The 18,526-nt window shown below is 40.5% G+C and overlaps 1 protein-coding gene across 1 annotated transcript in view; it reads left to right on the forward strand.

Annotated features, from left to right (window-relative positions):
* TGFBR2 (transforming growth factor beta receptor 2) overlaps window positions 1-18,526 on the forward strand; it is an 88,760-nt gene that overhangs the window by 54,622 nt on the left and 15,612 nt on the right. The window contains exons 4-5 of the mRNA XM_036084206.2: window positions 12,644-13,443; window positions 15,107-15,248. Coding sequence (XP_035940099.1) covers window positions 12,644-13,443; window positions 15,107-15,248 — 942 coding nt within the window. The remainder of the gene's footprint in view (window positions 1-12,643; window positions 13,444-15,106; window positions 15,249-18,526) is intronic.

The raw sequence follows: 18,526 nt of genomic DNA on the forward strand, positions 1-18,526 counted from the left end.
CTGCAATCAAACCACATACCTGGTGACATTTTAATGCTTCTTCACCAGATCAGGATTTTTTTTTTTTTTTTTCTGGTTGGAAATCTGTGAAATACGTTATTATTAAGAATTATTTTTTGTTAGGGTTTATCACAAAATAATACAAACATTTCTTGAGTGTTTTCTACCTTAGAGAGCTTGACAAATATTTAAGAGCTTGACAAATACCTCTTGTAAGCCTTATAAGAACCCCAGTGGGGTTGGTCCCGGGTTGTCTTCATTATGCAGATGAGGAAGGAAAAAGAAACAAAGCTAGATCTAAAAATTGAATTCCAAAGTTTTTTTTAAAAACCAAGTTATACTGCTTCTAAATATACAGAACGGTATCTGTAAATTTTTTGATCTCAGGATCTCCTTTGTTTTTGGAGCTTCCTATTGCCTGATAAAATGTTACTAGTTTGAATCTAGAGCTAGTTTTTTTTTTTATTAATTTCGCTGCAAATTGCCAAGAAAGTCAGCTTTTCCGTGTGCATTGAAAAAGTCATGAAACTGGATCTCAGCTCAATGTGGTGTTTAGAAATACTACGGTTGGAAGGTAAAGTAGCACGAAGATATTAGTACATTACTTAGTCCTAGAAGAATCAAGAGAACTCCTCTTCCAAGAGGAGCAGGGACTTCAGGGTTTTAAATGTAGTGGCTGCTCAGAATATACTAAATGGTTTAAGGAATGCCAAGGGACCTTAAATCCCAGGCAGCAAACAAAACAGCGTGGCAAAGAAAGATGACTCTGGGTTATAGAGGGAGACTTGGGATAAAAATCCTCAAGTAAGCTGTTTCAACGAAATGAACTTAGTGTTGGTCTGTTTGGAAATAATAGTTTCTTGACTAGATATAAGAGTACTTTTAACAATGTGAACTTCTTGTCCTTCCCGATACCTATATCATCGTTCACAAATATATTATTTCATCAGAAAAGAAGCCACATGTCAGTGCATCTGGTTATATAGCAGATGAGCTAGCCCAGCCAGGGACATATGGAGACCAAGAGTCACTGAGACCAGGTGTAAAAGACTAAGCTAGAGGAAGCTGTAGAGTTAGAAAATTCTTTATATCGTAATGCAGAGTCTTCCGTTTCGTTTCACTATACTGTTTAGGCCTCCAATTCATATTCAGCAGAGATAGCTATGGTTGGCATCCTGTTCCTGTTTTTAAAAGAAGTGCACCTAGGGGCACTTAGGTGGCTCACTCAGGTAAACTTCTGACTCTTGGTTTCGGGTCAGGTCATGATGTCAGGGTCATGAGATCAAGCCCCGCGTCGGGCTCTGGGCTTGGTGTGGAGTCTGCGTAAGATTCTCTCTCTGCCTCTACACCTCCCGCTGCTCTCTCTCCCTCTCTCTCTCAAATAAATAAATAAATCTTTTTTTAAAAAAAGAAATGCATCTAACATTTCCCCTTAAAATAAGCTTTGTTGAAGATCATTGGTATATATTTATTATCAAGGTGTTTAACGTCATCATGTACTTTCTCTGTGTCCACTGAATTGATCTCATATAGTTTTTCTCCTTTAATTTATTAATGTGGTAAATGATAGTGGGTTGTTTTGTTTGTTTTTAGTGCTAAGAGATGCTTTCCTGGTAACCTGGTCCTGCTGTCTTATCTTTGTTTTATGTTGTCTAACGGATTTGGCTTACTATTTATTTAGAATTTTTTTTTTAAATCACGGTACATGAATGAGATTGTTTAGTAATGTTCTTTTCTCATACTCTTCTTGTCTGCTTTTGGTTGTACTTATTTTCATAGAATGAATTGAGCCATGGTATATTTTTTTCTATTCTCTGAAAGAGTTTGTGTAAAACTGAAATGACCTCTTCCTTGCAAGTTTGGTGGCTGTCAGCTTCATCCGGGACTGGTATGTGTTTGGGGTTTTCGGGGGGAACACTGTTGCTCAAGTGTTTGGGGTTATTTTTTCCCCCACTTTCTATTTAAAAAAATTTTAAACTTGTAGAAAAGTTGAAAGGATTGTGCAGGGTGAGCTTGTATACTCTTTCCCTTTCTCGGTATTTACCCTGTGTTAACATTTTACCACACCCTCGTTTCTCTCTGTGCCAGCATGTGTGTGCATGTGCACGCGCGTCTGTGTATATTATGGTCAATATTAAATTTCCCCCAAGCTCTGGGGTTACTATTGTTTAAATTCAGCATCCAGTCAAGGACTGCCCATTGCATGCGGTTGTTTTGCCTCACCTGTGTGTTTCTTGTTTTTCATGACATTGACTTGGAACAGGCCAGCTCATGTATTCTGGATTTGTCTGATGGTTCCTGCTTAATGAGATTCTTTTTGCTTATTGAGATATAATTGACGTATGACATTATGTTAGTTTCGGGTGTACAGCATAACGATTCATTGTATGTATATATTGCAAAGTGATCACCGCAATAAGTCTAGTTAACATCTGTCACCACACATAGTTACAAACATTTTTTTCTTGTGATGAGAACTTTAAGATTTACTCTCTTAACAATTTTCAAAGATGCAATACTGGATTTTTAGAGTCACTAGGTTGTACATTATATCCTCCAGATGTATTTTATAACCGGAAGTTTGTACCTTTCGACCACCTTCATGCATTTCTCCTACCTCTTCACCCCCACCTCTGGCAACCACCAGTCTGTTCTGTGAATCTATGAGTTTAGTTTTGTTTTTGTTTTCTTAGATTCCACATATAACTTAGATGATAAAGTGTTAGTCTTTCTCTGTGTGACTTATTTCACCTAGCATAATGAACTCAAGGTCCATCCATGTTGTCATAAATGGCAGGATGTTCTTCTTTTTCTGGCTTAATAGTATCCTATTGTGTGTGTAGTTATATATTTATATATATATATATACGTTATATTTTCTTTATCCATTCATCCATCGATGGGTACTTAGGTTGTTTCCATGTCTTGGCTATTGTAAATAATGCTACAGTGAACATGGGGGTGCATCTATGTCTTTGGGAATAGTGATTTCATTTCCTTCAGATTGATTAGATTTAGACTAAACGTTTTTGTAAGGATTCTACCGGTGTTTTTGTTGTAGGAAAATTTGGGGTGGGGGGTTGACAGTTCTGCAAAAATCAAATTCTGAGATGTGTATTCAGACGTGTTAATACCAAAGACACTAATTTGACAGAAAAGGCTAAAAAAGAGAGAGAGAGAAAGAGAAAGATAAATAAGAAATTAAGAAAATATTTAATTACTCATTCAATTTCTTTAATATTTATGAGATTATTCAAGTTTCACAGTTTTTCTTGGGTCAGCTTTGGTAAGTTACACCTATATATTTTTGGGATTTTGACCATTGTTGTCTAAGTTTTTAAATGTGTTAGCAAAAAGTTGTCATGATCCTTTGAATCCCTGCTGTATCTGTAATGAAGCCCCCCCTGTGCCTTTGCTTTATTGCCTTAACAATCTCACAGAGGTTTATGTATTGTATTAGTCAGTACGCACGACCAATTTGGGGTATTGTTGCCCCCCCCTTGTGTCTTTGTTTCCTATTTCGTCGATTTCAGCTTCTATATTTACTCTCTCTTTCCTTCTATTTTTCTTTGGCTCTCTAGTCTTGTCCTCTTTCCAGGGCTCTTGTCCTCTTTTGTCCTCTTTTCCATGTTGAACCCTGTGCTGGCTGAAGGTCCCGATAGCCACCATAAGCATCCCTCTTCAGTGAAACTCCACCCCTCCATCTGCATCACCACCTACCACACAAGTCTCCTCTGCTTTGACCTCAGCTCACTTCATGTACATTTTCCCAGTTTCCATTTCCAGGGCATCGGAATAAATAATACATATCTAGCAGTGTGGCTATAAGATTTCAAAATAATCCATGCAAAACACAGTGTTTGGCATGAAGTAGGTGCTCAGTAAATGACTGCTGTGCTTTTTAACATTATAATGAACAGAATGACTTGAGACAGGAAGTTCTCCATCCCCCACCCGGAGCCTATCTCTCTTTAGCCCCGGTTCCTTTTTTGGATCTCAGCCAGATGCATATATATCCTGTTGCTTTAGATGGTATTGGCCTGTGAAAGCTTAGTGGTTAGACTGTCACTATCATCTTCAAGAATCTCTGGGTTGCTCATTAGTATACCCACGCACTAAAGCGTGCAGGAACCAATCATCCCTATCCCTTTCTATTGCTTGGATAAATTAATACCTTGATAAATTTGTGCCCCAAACTCCTTCATTAAGTGGAGGAATTGCCAAAACTACTTCAAATACTAAAAATAGGAGCCCATCTCTCAAATTCACTTATGGTGATTTGGCTTTTATCAAGACACATTAACTGACCCACCAGTGGCTTTTTTACTATGTTGGCCTTCATTTATTGTCTTTTTTACTGTGTGATTTTTTTTTTTTTTTTGAAACTGTGAATTATAGTGGTTCAGTTTGAAATTCACTTTAGCAACCAGTGTTGGATTTGGGCATAAGAAAGGACTTGGAAGAGGCTGGGAGCAACCTGTTTTCATGATCATTTGCGTGCGTGTGTGTGTGTGTGTGTGTGTGTGTGTGTGTGTTACTAGGCAACTTGTTTACTTTTAAATCACTCCAAAGGAATGTATACCATGAAATTTCCCCTTGAGGCTTTCTGCCAGTTTGTATTTTTTTATGGCATACTAACATTTATCTTTGACATTTGTCTTTAAAAAATATTTATTTATCAAGGCTCTGACATTTGCAAATGGTTCCTTATTTGCAACTAGGTCTGGCCTCTGTATGTGGGGGCACATTTGGTTGGAGATTTTCAGAATTACTAAATAGACTTCGGAGTTCATCACTAGGGAGTCAGCTTGGTGGCGTGGAAAGAACAGAGGCTTTGGGGTCACTCAAACTTGGGGGAAACAGGCTCCCCTATTTGCCCTTGAGTGATTTATCATAACTCTTGATTTCTCTTTCTTCCTTCCTCTCTCCTTCCCTCCCTGCTTCCCTTCTTTCTTCTTTCCTTCCACATTGCAAGAACATTTCTTGTAGCATCAGTCGTACCTCGAAAGGACCAATAGTAGTCCTTATATATTCAGACAAGGAACTTAATTTCTTAACCCCTAAGATGGGATAAATACTTGAAGGGGTGTTCTGAATATCAAATGAGATTACATATTTGAAATTTCTGGCACATAGTAGGTGCTCCAAAATAAAGTTAGTTTTGTCTCCCCTTTCCTTTTCCTCCAAGAGCATCCAAAATAGTATCCTTAGCCCAGGAGCAAGGCATGGCCTCCATAATTATTCTTCTGATTTCTCTCTTTTGAAAAAAAACAAAACCTCTTTTCATTCCAAAATAAAATACAAATACAGAAAAGCACATAAAACAAATGTCCTGCTTAGTGAATGTTAACATTCTTGTAACCCCTGCCCAAGCCCAAAAAATATAACTTTGTCAGATGTCCCGGAAATTCTTGCATGTTCCTCAACTCAATCACAAAGCCCTCCTTCCCTCCAAAGTTACCACTATTCTTCTTTTATAATTATCACTTCCTGTGTTTCCTTAAATGGCTTTATCATCCAAGTTTGCATCTGTAGATACTAGCTTAGTCCTACCTATTATTATTATTACTATTATTATTATTATTTTGGTAATTTGATATACCTACAGTTTCTGTTAATCTACTGCCCTCCCCAGTTCCTTTTTTTCCCCTTATAGCACATTGTAACCCCTTTAACCTGTACTACTTTACAGTCTGGATTTTGCTGATTGCATTCATGGTGCAGTTCGCTGCATTTCTCTGTCCCCTGTATTGTTTGCAAATTGGCAGCTGAATCCCGAGGCTTTATCAGACTCAGTTTAGATCTCTTTGGCAATTCTATAGGTTGCGTTATGCTCCTCCATCGAGGGTAATGATGTCTGATTATCTCTTGTTTTGTGATATGAGTTGGCATGGATACTTGCTGCCTAGATCCATTTAATTAATTAAGGGTTAAAAAAGGATAATCTATTTCTGTCAACTCATTTTCATTTATTAGCTGGAAAAATTTAATAAAGATGTTTTCTTCAACTCTTTGGTTACCCAGTGCTATGGTTCTGATGAAAAAGTCAGGAGGCGTGCTTGATGTTTCTCTTCATTTTCTAGTTTTCCATATAATGAGTTGACATCCTGTTATCCTCAGAAGTTGGTAAATTTGTTTTTTAATCATTCTGATATCATAAGCTTAAACGTACTTAATGGATCCCAGTGTGTTGCTTTTTTAAAATCTTCATTAAATTTCTAAGTTTCCTATCTTGGCCAGTGAGAATCTCATCAAGAAGACTCCTGGGTCTTCTTGTCATGACCTTAGTAGTCGTTGATCACTTCCTGTTTATGTGGTGTAACAAAATATTCCAAACTCATTATTTCCAGTCCCAGACCTAGAATTGGCCATTTTGCCAAGAGGCTCTGGTTTCTTCTATCGAAAGTGTTCTATTGATGAGGCATTTTTTTTTTTCTCAAGTGGAACCAAGAACCATAAGCATTTATAGGAAACTGAGTCCCAGTGAGGTTGAATGACTTGCCTCAGATTTTATGGTGATTAATTATAGAGATAGGCATAGGATCTTAGTCTCGTGATTTCCAGTCTAGGGCTCCTTCCTTCATACCACATCCCAGGTACTCATGCTTACAGTCCCCACATGCTATATGCAAATTACAGGGAGACTGGTGTGATATGAAGCATGCACTTACCAAGCAGAGGAGAGCCTGGCTCATCCATGGAATTTGGCCTTTGGAGGAGAGGGGGTCAGCTCTACAGAATTATTCCTCATCAGATTGATTCATCAAATCTATTCATTCATCCACTCAACAAATTTGACTTGTCTCCTTATTTATGTGCCAAGCTCTGAGTGATATGATAGTGAGCAAAAACCTATCTCTTTAACAACTACAATTCTACTTTGGCTGTGCCAGAGAAAATTGGCAGGAAAATTGATACTAGGGACAACTTTTATTTTGTTTCCTAAGTAAACTAAATAAACAAGAATGTTGTAGAATCCACCAAGGCTCAATATCTTTCTCTATAAAACAGGGCTATTAATAGAACCTGACTTGGTTGTTGGAGAAATAAAGTGAGATGATGCTTATAAAGTGAATTGCCTAGTTCCATAAAGCACATTTTATGTTAGTTATCTTTATTATTGTTGGGATTTCAAAGGAGGGCTTCCCACCATTTTCCATTGCAGACCTCCCTTCATGCAGGACAGAAGGGACAGAAGCTCTGACAGAGTTCAGAGTTGCCCCTGGGGGGAAGACAACACATCCTGCCAGGAGGATCTGTTATTGGCACCAGCTTCCTCCCTTAGTAACTTCCCAGAGACACAGCCGAATCTCAAAATCTCTGCTCTAGGAAATCCTGGCAGAGACTGGAGCTCCAGTGCCTTCCCTCTGCCAAGGGTTCTTCGCTTTTTTTGTGCATGTGCCATGGACTTCCAAGAAGTCTGGTGAACCCTGTGGACCCCTTCTCAAGGGATGTTTTTAAAGGCATAAAATAGAATACATGGGGTTTCAAAGACAATTACTCATATTGAAAAATACTTATCAAATATATTTAAAAATAAATTTGTGATACAGTAATATGTGCTTCTGTAATCATGCTTGAAATGATAGGATCTAGCATCAGATCTAAGATACTGAAATGTCTAAGTGATGAGTATAAATGAGACACTGAGACATCTGCCACAAATGTAACATGGCATGAAAATACCTGTGGTTTCTATTGGTGACAAAGTCATAGCTACAGCTACTAATAGGAAATGTTAAATTTTAGCTAATGGTTGGAGAAAATAAAAAGATGTGATTTGTGCCCATTTACATTCACAGATCTACTGAATTCTACCCATGGAGCTCAGGCTAGTAACTTTCGCTATTATACTGTAGAGCTTTACTTTCTATGAATCTTCGAGAAATTCTACTCTTCTTTGTAATCCTCCCCTCCCAGAACCGTGTCCCCCTGCTCTCCAGAGGGAGAGCGTTCCTACGAAAGCTTTCGCAAGCCAAAATGACTTAAAGCAAAGAAGCGATTACCATTAATTTAACTGGGGAACATTTTTGAGCATTCCCAGACCCCCCAAAATAACCACTTTTAGGCTCTTCTGATACTGTGGGACACATCTTGCTAACAGATGCCCAAAATAAATCGAGATAAAGCACAGATGTTCACAGAGTTCAAAGCTATGGCGGCTGGATGCTCAGATGCCCAGTGCAGTTCTCAGGGAAGGAGCTGGGCGGGGCCCGTCTCGCCGCGGGGGTGTGCGCCGCCTCTGTAACAGCTCGCTGCAAAACAGACACAGACCGCCGTTTTCTCTTCGTGCCTCCTTTCATCGAAGTGACAGTCCTCTTCGGATTTCTTGCCGTTAGCAAAAACAGGTACTAATATAAGTGTTTTGTAAGAGCGAGTGGCTTAACAGCAACTTCTAACAAGTGGAGAATACCTGTGTCCGACTCGATGTCATGGAACAAGGGAGCATAATGTGAAGGTCAAGTCTTGAGCGCTAGTTACCTGACATCCAGGAAACAGTTTATGTAAAAATTCCAATGGTTCGGCAATTATATCTTGAGCGTCCTATGTTGTAGGCCCTGGGATAGACTCTGACAAGAGAGATTTTAGGGTTCTTCCTCACATAAGACTTTTCTTCCCAGGCAGGGAAAAGACACATATTTGCAGGGACATACTCAACTGTGGTTCTTAGTTAGGAACCAAAGAGAATGGTCTGCACATCTAGAACACGCCCTTTGGGGTGCGTTATCTAAGAATGGCCAGTACCACTTAAATGATAGACAAGCCCCCAATGAAGGCAACCAGTTTACCAAATTGAGAGGTTTTATAAAGTCATTCTTAATTGGCTCTCACCATTGTGAAGTGTAAAGACAACATAGCATGGGATTAAGAGCAGGATTAATTGTCTGTCTCCAATCAGACAATTCATTTCAAATACTAGCTTTGCTGTTACCGAAATGTCTGATCTTGGGAAATCATTTAATCCATCCAACCCTTAGCTTTCCTGTCTGTGAAATGGGGCTTATAATCATAGTAATATCCACCTCATAGGGTTTTTCTGTCAATTAAATACAAATATTATATAAAACTGTTAGCGCATAGCCAGGCTCATACTAAGTATTTGATTTCTGAGTTTTTGTGTATTTGGGGGTTGGCCAAAAGAAATGCCCCCTGCTAATCTCTGAGTAAAGGAGATGCCGGTTTGTGCGTATGCCTACAGCTGTTGGTTTTTCTAGTAGCAGCCCAAGGGTTAATACTGTGAGAGGGTGTGGGTGGCTCCTGTTTAGATAAAACCACATCCCAAAGCTCCCTTTTAACCCAGTTTGCTATTGTTAGGGTTTTTCACCACCTCTTTGAAGTTTCAAGATTGACAGATGTTATTCAGTAATTCCCGCCCCACCAAATTTTTACATGTAGGTTTTCAAAAAGAAATCACAGGAAATTTGAGGGGAAAGTAAAGCTTTGGTTTCTGATATTGAATGGGGGGGATTTCTAGAATCTTCTTCACTCATAAATTTTGGGGGATTTCTGTGTTTGTGTTTCCCTCAGCCTGAAGAAGAATAGAAGTTAGCGAGGAAGACCCTTTTCATCTATGGCCAGGAATTACAAAATAAAATTATCAGCAATAAGTGAACAGTTCATTTGAACGTTTTGCACTCTTTAACCCATTGAAGACACAGCCAAGTAATTATGCAATTAAAATTTTTTTTTATCTTCTAGTTGTGTTGTTGCCCCATATGTGAAAGAGAAAATTCACAATTGGACCAAAGTGAAGTCTCCCCACACTCTGCTAATGCCTTAGAGGTTGTTAAAACAAATAACATCTATACAAGAGGGGCCAACAAACTTTGTCTATGAAGGACCAGGTAGTAGATATTTTAGGCTTTCTGGGCCAGATATCATCTCTGCTGCATGAACTTCTTAGTTTCTTTCTTTTTCTAAACAACTCTTTAAAACACAAACAAACATTTGTAGCGTGTGGGGCTGTACAAAATAGTCCCTGGGGCCGTGGTTTGCCAACCCTGCTGTAGAACAGAAAAACATGTGAGGGCTCTTGTCCCGGGTAAGTCATCATCCATTCAGCTTCTGTGACCAACATTTGCTGAGTACTGTAGGTACCCCATCCTAGGCCAGGCGCTGGATATAGCGTGGTGATCAGTACGTGTAGATTTACCCTGTACAGCTCACTTTCTCTTGGGGGAAATAAGCAACGTGGGAATCAAACTGATTTATGATTATAAGGCATCTTGTGCGGTTACAGACAAGTGGGTGCTTGAAGCAGACACATTCATGAGATACTCCAGATGATAGAGGCGGGGTTACTGGGAAGGAACGTTGTTTCCTGCTGTGACACCTCGTTCATCTGCCCCCTTAACCTTGCTCTCCAGGCTCGTACTTTGCTGAACGATGGGGACAGTCCATACTTGTCCACACGAACTCTTTTTACTTTTGGAGTTCCAGTCTCCTCTGTCATTGCCTTATCCCATTGTCACCACTCTCACCACCTGTCCTTTGTCCCATTCATGCCTCCCAATGTGAGCAAGAATTTGGGTTTTCAAGAGTCAGTTACCATATTGTTTCCCCTTTCCTATTCTTTTTAATGCACTAATAGATCTTTCCCCAAAATAGTGACTGTTTTTCCTCTTGGTTGCTGAAATTCAGATATTTTGGGGTTACTTTTCCAGTTTTTTAGTGCCATCAAATAGACTTAAGAGCTAAGGTTTCCATCTAGAAGTATAGGCAGTAGAAGTTGGCATTTCCGCTTAGAACTGACCTTAGGACCAGGCAGTACGTCATGTTAAACCTGAATACCCCCTCAAAATAAAAACCCAAACACCCCAAACTGGCACAGCGCGAGCGTCATCTCTCACTGTGCTTTGTTAAGGGATGATATCAAATATGATCTAGGTAATGGGTTCTCTTGAAGAGGTTATGGTTCTCTCCCTTGCACCTGGACTATATTCTTACTGCTGTATTCTCATCAAACACCTACAGTAGGTGAAAACTGCCAATTGAACAATTATAGATACTTTCTCTGACATGATGTCCACGTCCATGTCACCCATCCAACCCTTTTCCTTTCTGTTCCCTTATGTGGACTTGGCAGTTTGGGAAAAATTGCTCTTCCTCAAATAGATCATATATTCGTCGTTTTTAATGTAACATTCTTTCTAGCCGTCGTTGACCTTTTCCCATCTTCCACTGACCAACTAAAAGATAGTCCTTGTCACTGTGGTTCCCTGTTCCTCTAAGCTTTTCTACATTCCACCACTGCGTGTAGACTGCAGCACACATTCAGCCCCTGTCCCAGATTGCCATATGTTACTATGCATCTGTGTGCGTGTCCTAATCCTCTCCTTGGGTTATAATCTCTTTGAGGGCAGGGCCATCCATACCCATAGTAGGCACCCAGCAGTGCTATGTTTAATGAGCAAATCTAGCATCTGATCATGAGGACTTCTTGTTAATAGGTAACTTTGAGGGGAAATGAATGACATATCAAAGCAATAATAGCATTCTGGCATTCTTGCCCAGTGGAGACAGGCTAGCACAAAGCTCTTACTGAACCATAACTGCCTTTCACTATCTCCTGCCGCTGACTGTTTCCATCCATGTTTTTCTTCCCAGAAGGAAAACTATTTAACCAGAGCCAGCCAAGGCCAGCACATGAAGTGAAGTTTGACATACACTACATTATGTGTGGTCAGATAGTTGGTGCTAAGGACTCTCCTCCATCACCCCACAGGGCCTGCTTCAGTGGTCCAAATTAGAAAACTGGCTGTATTTCCTTCTTTTTACTCCTCTCACCTTTGTAGCAATATTTTCACTGTTGCTAGTAAGATTTCCTGTTCTATGAAACTGCACACCACATGCACATTGAAAAGAAGAATAATGGGTGGATATAAGGTGACTGACTTCCAAAGACCCTTTTGCACAGACTCCTCTCCCCATCACCTATGTTTAAGGGTGGCCTGGAGGTTGGTCAGAGCAGGACAAGCTGGAGTTTAGGAAAGAATAAAGACAATGGTAGAACTGTGAGAGTGTCTTCATTTTTACCCAATACCATCTACGTAAGCTTTTTGGAGGCAGGAGCTACCATTCTTTCTTTATTCCCAGAGCCTCCTGTAATGCCTTGGGCTTAGTTAACACTCCATGAATGCTTTGTCCATTTATCCAACACTTACTGAGGACCTGATGTGTGCTCAGCACTGTTTCTGGTGGTGAAGAAGAAAGATATGGCCCCTGCCAGCATGGAATTGTCAATTCGCTGAGGGTGGGGAAAGTAGGGAAAGGCAGATGTGAAACCCATAACTGGAGTCATAGTGATTTAATTCTAATTGTGCCAAGTTGTCACATAGGAAAAATGTAGAGTGTGATGAGAATATATAAAATAAAACACTTCCCCACATTTTCCTAGATCTCCTTTAGAGAGTGACATTGAAGCTGAAGTTTGAGGGAAGAATAGGAGACCTTGAATAGGTGGCCAGGGGCAAGGAAGTCTGGACAGGTGCATCCATCCCTGGAATAAAAAGTCACAATTTATTATCCACAAAAACTATACAGATGTTAAAACTTCTAGATGCCTGAGGTGTAGACGCACTCTCTGACTGTGCATGCCTACCGAACCCAACTTCTTCTCTCCCTCCTTTTGTTTCCACATCAGAATATGCCACCAACAACCCTGACCTATTGTTAGTCATATTCCAAGTGACAGGCGTCAGCCTCCTGCCACCCCTGGGAATTGCCATAGCCGTCATCATCACCTTCTACTGCTACCGCGTTCACCGGCAACAGAAGCTGAGCCCGTCCTGGGAGACCAGCAAGCCACGGAAGCTCATGGAGTTCAGCGAGCACCTGGCAATCATTCTGGAGGACGACCGCTCCGACATCAGCTCTACCTGTGCCAACAACATCAACCACAACACAGAGCTGCTGCCCATTGAGCTGGACACCCTGGTGGGGAAAGGTCGCTTCGCCGAGGTCTACAAGGCCAAGTTGAAGCAGAACACTTCAGAGCAGTTCGAGACTGTGGCGGTCAAGATCTTCCCTTACGAGGAGTACGCCTCCTGGAAGACGGAGAAGGACATCTTCTCAGACATCAACCTGAAGCATGAGAACATCCTGCAATTCCTGACGGCCGAGGAGCGGAAGACAGAGCTGGGGAAGCAGTATTGGCTGATCACTGCCTTCCACGCCAAGGGCAACCTACAGGAGTACCTCACGCGGCACGTCATCAGCTGGGAGGACCTGCGCAAGCTGGGCAGCTCCCTCGCCCGGGGCATTGCTCACCTGCACAGCGACCACACCCTGTGCGGGAGGCCCAAGATGCCCATCGTGCACAGGGACCTCAAGAGTTCCAATATCCTCGTGAAGAATGACCTGACCTGCTGCCTGTGTGACTTTGGGCTTTCCCTGCGCCTCGACCCAACTCTGTCTGTGGATGACCTGGCCAACAGTGGGCAGGTAAGTTAGACCTGGGTCCCTTTACTTGTAGGGGGCCCAAGCCACCTCTCCATCCGTCTCTCATGTCTTTTGTCTCAAACAGCCCTACGCTCTAGACACCCGTCTAGGGAATCTAGCTGAAGTCAGGAGTTGCCCCTGGGCATGCCCCACTCTCTCCTGCCAGCGTGCTTTTCTAATGAACAACATTTCTGCTCCGGTTTCTGCCAAGCCCATCTAATCCAGGATAGACGTTCTTCTCCTTCGGTTGGTCTTCATTTATCTCCCATTTGTAAATTACTTTTCATTGCTTCCAACACCACCCACGCTTTGTTTCTTTTTCCTCTCTTATGCTTCTACTCAGCCCTCCCTACTCTGAACTATTGGTGGCTACCTTGTTTTCTTTTTACCTTTCTAGAAGGCAGTCTCCTTGTAACCCAAATCCACTTCCATTTTTGCTCACATCTAACACAATGCCTTGAACAGCGAAAGTGACCAATAAATATTTGAGTGAGATGACAGACTGAGTGGATATACAATTCTCCAGTTCCTCTGAAGCATCTCACAGAAGAAAATAGAAACCTTTTTGGGTAAGGAGATATTGGAAGGTCACTAGAAGTTACCAAGCCATCCTTTATGAATAATGGCGCCTCATGTTTTCACACACTGGAAGCTTGATATGGATTACAGTAGAGTCTGCAAAGCACCATTGTTTCCTCTAAGCAGGTGGTGGTATGTGCTTCTGAAGCATTTGGTTACTGCTCGGTCTGACCTCTTGGGTCTATGGCTGCACAGCCAATGTTCAGATAAACATATCGAGTGAAACGTGGACAGATTAATATGACAGGGTCATGAGTCATGCAGTGACCTAGTAAGAAGAAAAATTTCTTCTGATACATACCATTAAGAAACATTCCTTGGGACAATAATATCAACTCACCTGACCTTCCTTAGCTTCTTGAAAATGTAGGACTTCATTGTTATTTAGTGAAGCTATGCAGGCTACAAAATCAAACATTTAAGTGATCCCTTCCCTAGAAATATCTTTCTTCTTTTTTCCTATGTATACCAGTGTTTTCACATTATCAGTCCTACATGGCTAAATTATACAGTGATCCAGATTTGGTCTTTTACTGTAGAAATACTTTCATGCAGTTTAGTTTAGTAGAGATTTTATGAAATTATACTACATTCTTGGCACACTAGAACAGTACCGTGGAGTAAACAAAGAAGATTGAGACAGTCCTTAAGTGACCGAAACTAATGGCAATGATTCTTATTTTCCCCATAAATCTTGGTGTTTCGGGAATGAGAAAATAGTTAATTTGCAAAAGCAAAAATAAAGATCTAAAGTATCACAGATGTTATCTCCCCGGTTATCGGTGAGGATGTTATTGTAGAATACGATGACATATATCATGAAGCTAGATAAAGCAGCTCTGGGGTTTGGCATTTCCTTATTTTGGTATGCTTTGTTTATATTTTTTCAAGTGTTTTCAGGGAGAGAAAACTTATTTTTAGATAATTTCATAAGCTGTACCTTTCTTTGCCAGTCTCATGATTTAAAAGAGCACTGTGCTTTTCAAAGATCATCTGCATGTGTCGAGGACAAACATCAGTTATATTTTTAAAATAAAGATGCAGCCGGGAATTACATGATGGGCCTCAAAGTCTATTATTGCTTTAGGTGGGAACCGCAAGATACATGGCTCCAGAAGTCTTAGAGTCCAGGATGAATTTGGAGAATGTTGAATCCTTCAAGCAGACGGATGTCTACTCCATGGCTCTGGTACTCTGGGAAATGACATCTCGCTGTAATGCGGTGGGAGGTACGTATGGACCACCATCATGGTGCAGGGGTTGACGCGTCTTCAAAATGATGTCATGTTGTTTGCTTCAAGCATAATTCCAGGGCTACAACAGAGTTAACCCCACAGTGAGAGCTATCTGAGATCTGTTAGTACACAGCCATTCCAGAATGATTGGGAATTGTGCTTAAAAAAAAGCCTAGCTTTTTAAGCTGAAAGCCATGTTCAGAGCATAAAGCTTTTTATCCCCCTTTTTGAAGTATGTTTACTTTTCTCTTGACACATCTCGCCACAGATATTTAAATATCTGGGAAGACTTGAACACTGATACAATTTATAGGAATGAGTTCTGTTTATCAAATGGAAAATATTATTCAGGAAAATATCTGATTTTTGTTTGGCTTTCTATTTTAAGGTTTTTAAACCTTAAGAATTATAAGGTCCAGGTGGTGGATTTGGCTAAAAATTTATTTTTATGGAGATGACTTTCCTTTGTTGGGCAAAACAAGCAGAATGATTTGATATATTTGTTAAACTTTATAAAAATCTAGTAGAGAGGTTATTAAGGAATGCCACGGTAGTCTTCAGGGACATAGGAGGGATGCCATTGTTTTAGACAGCATTGTCCCCTGATCTCTGTGGACATGAGAATGGCTCAGGTCTACATTTCTACCCTTTTCTCATTCTTCTCAGTAGTTTCCATGACGGTCTTCACTCTCACCTTAGAAATTTATGCATCTCAGCTTGGTCCTGGCTGGCTGCTAAGTCAAGCCAAGCCAACTCCAGTTTTATTTTTAACTCTTTGTTTTGTAGTATTTTTAGACTTACAGAACAGTTGCAAAAATAGTATAGGGAGTTCCCATATAGTCTTCGCCCAGCTTCCCCTACCATTAACACCTTACCTAAGCCACACAGCACACTTATTGAAGACAGGTCGTTCACATTGGCACTATACTCTTAATTAGTCCATACAAGTTATTCATGTTTCCGAGTTCCCAGTAATGTCCTTTTTGGAGCAAATGGAGCAAAATCCAGCCCAGGATCCTGTATTCCAGTTAACGTCCGTGCCTCCTTAGTCTCCTTCAACTTGTGACAGTTCCTCAGTCTGTCTGTCTTTCATGACCTTGACACTCAGGAAGAAGTTAGACTAGTTATTTCATAGACGGTCTCTCACTTTGGGTTTCTCTGATGTTTTCTCATGGTTAGATTGAGATCGTGCATTTGGGGCAAGAAGTACACAGCAATGATGCTCTGCCCTCCTTGGCAGCTCATGGAAGGGGCACAAGATGTCGGGGTGTCTGTTCAGTTTGGTCCCTGGGTTGGGGTGGTATCTGTCAGGTTTCTCCCCTGTAAAGATACTACTTTTTCCATTTGTGGTTAATACATATCTTATAAGAAGATACCTTGACCTGTTCCTAAAGATACTAAACACCTGTTTCGTTAGGATACTAGACCTGTTTCTTATCATAACTTTACCTGCTGATTTTAGGATCCATCAGTCATCCTTGTTGGCAACAATTATTATTGTAATGTTTGCCTATCAGTGATTTTCTGTTGTCTTATCCTTTCTACATGTATTAGTAGGTCCTCTGCCATAAAGGAGATCTGTCCTTTCTCTCACCACCCCTGGTATTTATTCTTTTCATTATGCATTTATATCAGTATAGAGCTGTGAATATTTATTTTATTCTATGGGCATCCAATATCACCAATATTTATTTTGTTGTTCAGATCACCACAGCTTTGGTCACTGGACCACACTACCCATGGGTAAAACATGGTGGATCTGGTTGGCACACACTGGCTCTGAATCTTCATCCTGTTTAGAACTTCCTTAGCTGACTCTCCAGGATGGGTCCAGGTCACCCCTTTCCACTGGAAACCTTACTGCCCCATCACCTATTTGCCTGGGTTCCTGCCTGGGGATGGCACTTCCTGTCTGGCTGTCTTGCCCGAGTTTCTTCCCCGACAGCACATCCAAAACTAACTTGGTTTTTCCTTGCACAGTGAAATTTGTTTAACCAAGTTTCAGCCACTGAGAATAATTTTCTGCTTGAAAGCTTTGACAGTTCCAAAATGAATCCTTAAACCGGTATGAGTTGTGTAAGAGACGATGCTGTTGTCACTGTCAGAATAAATTTACCTAGATTTCGGTATCTTTTCTATCCTTTCAAACCCGTTATTCTATAAACATGAGCTGGAGATTGTTTCTCTGCTTTCCCTCTGTCGGTGCAGCCAGCTTATTAAGTCCCTATGTGAGCTCCCTGCTTTCATTGTTATCGATGACTGAAACCCTTTCCTGTTGATATTTGCTGAGTGTGGAAGAAGTCGGGCTAATGGGAAGAATTGAGTTCACCAACTTTTACAAGGTCTAAAAACGGATACAGTATAAACAAGTTTTCCCAAGGAAGGAACAGGATCTCATTTGCTCAGCTAGTCTCAAAAAACCTTTCATAACCTCTAGGATAAGAACAGACGGCTTTTGGGGAACCGGAAAGAGGCCATCCCAGTTCTCATTTTGTTTGATCTTAAGCCCACAGTCCTGTTTCTCCCATCTCCGCTCAGGCTGCAGAAACCCAAGCTATTTATCTGTGCTCATTTTGATCCAACTAAAAGCCCTTCAGTTGTTTTAGTGTGTGAACTCATGTATTAAGCCCTTTCGTTAACCTTCTTTTGAAAGCATTGTTTTTTGGTTTAGGGTTTTTTGGGTTTTTGTTTTGTTTTGTTTTGTTTTTTGAGGGGGATGTATCTTAAAAACATCAAAGACAGATTCTTAGCCTCGTCTTAATTTCAGAGACTTTTCTTCTGTATTTCAGGAATCCCATGGAAACAACATAAATCCTGGAGATAAATGCATTCCCTTCCAGCTGTTGTAGATACACAGGTAGAAGGACAGGTTTTGCCCTCAGGAAGTTTATAGCCTTCTTTTTCTTTACTTTTTAAAAATGTGCACATGCAGACACATTTCTTACCTTAAAAATAAAATGGGTAATAATTCCCTCCAGTTGCTGTTAGGCTTTAATTTTGAAGGTCTAAGAAAGAGGACAGGATATAAAAAAGCTTTCCTTAAGCTTAAACCTTCTTTTCTGTAACCTGAAATACAATGTATGTAATTACTATTTTTCATTGACAGTCTCGTTTCAAAAAAGGAAATGTGGAATATGAAGCTTAACTTAGTCTGATGACTTATAGATTGAGATTTTATTTTACAGCATAGGTCAACTAATATGCCATCTGGTTTTATTCTGAGTAGCAAAACATCTAACTGAATGCAGTAGGATACTAAGCGTCAGGGGACA

This window comes from Halichoerus grypus, chromosome 1, assembly GCF_964656455.1.
Source record: "Halichoerus grypus chromosome 1, mHalGry1.hap1.1, whole genome shotgun sequence".
In the NCBI taxonomy this organism is placed as follows: domain Eukaryota; kingdom Metazoa; phylum Chordata; class Mammalia; order Carnivora; family Phocidae; genus Halichoerus; species Halichoerus grypus.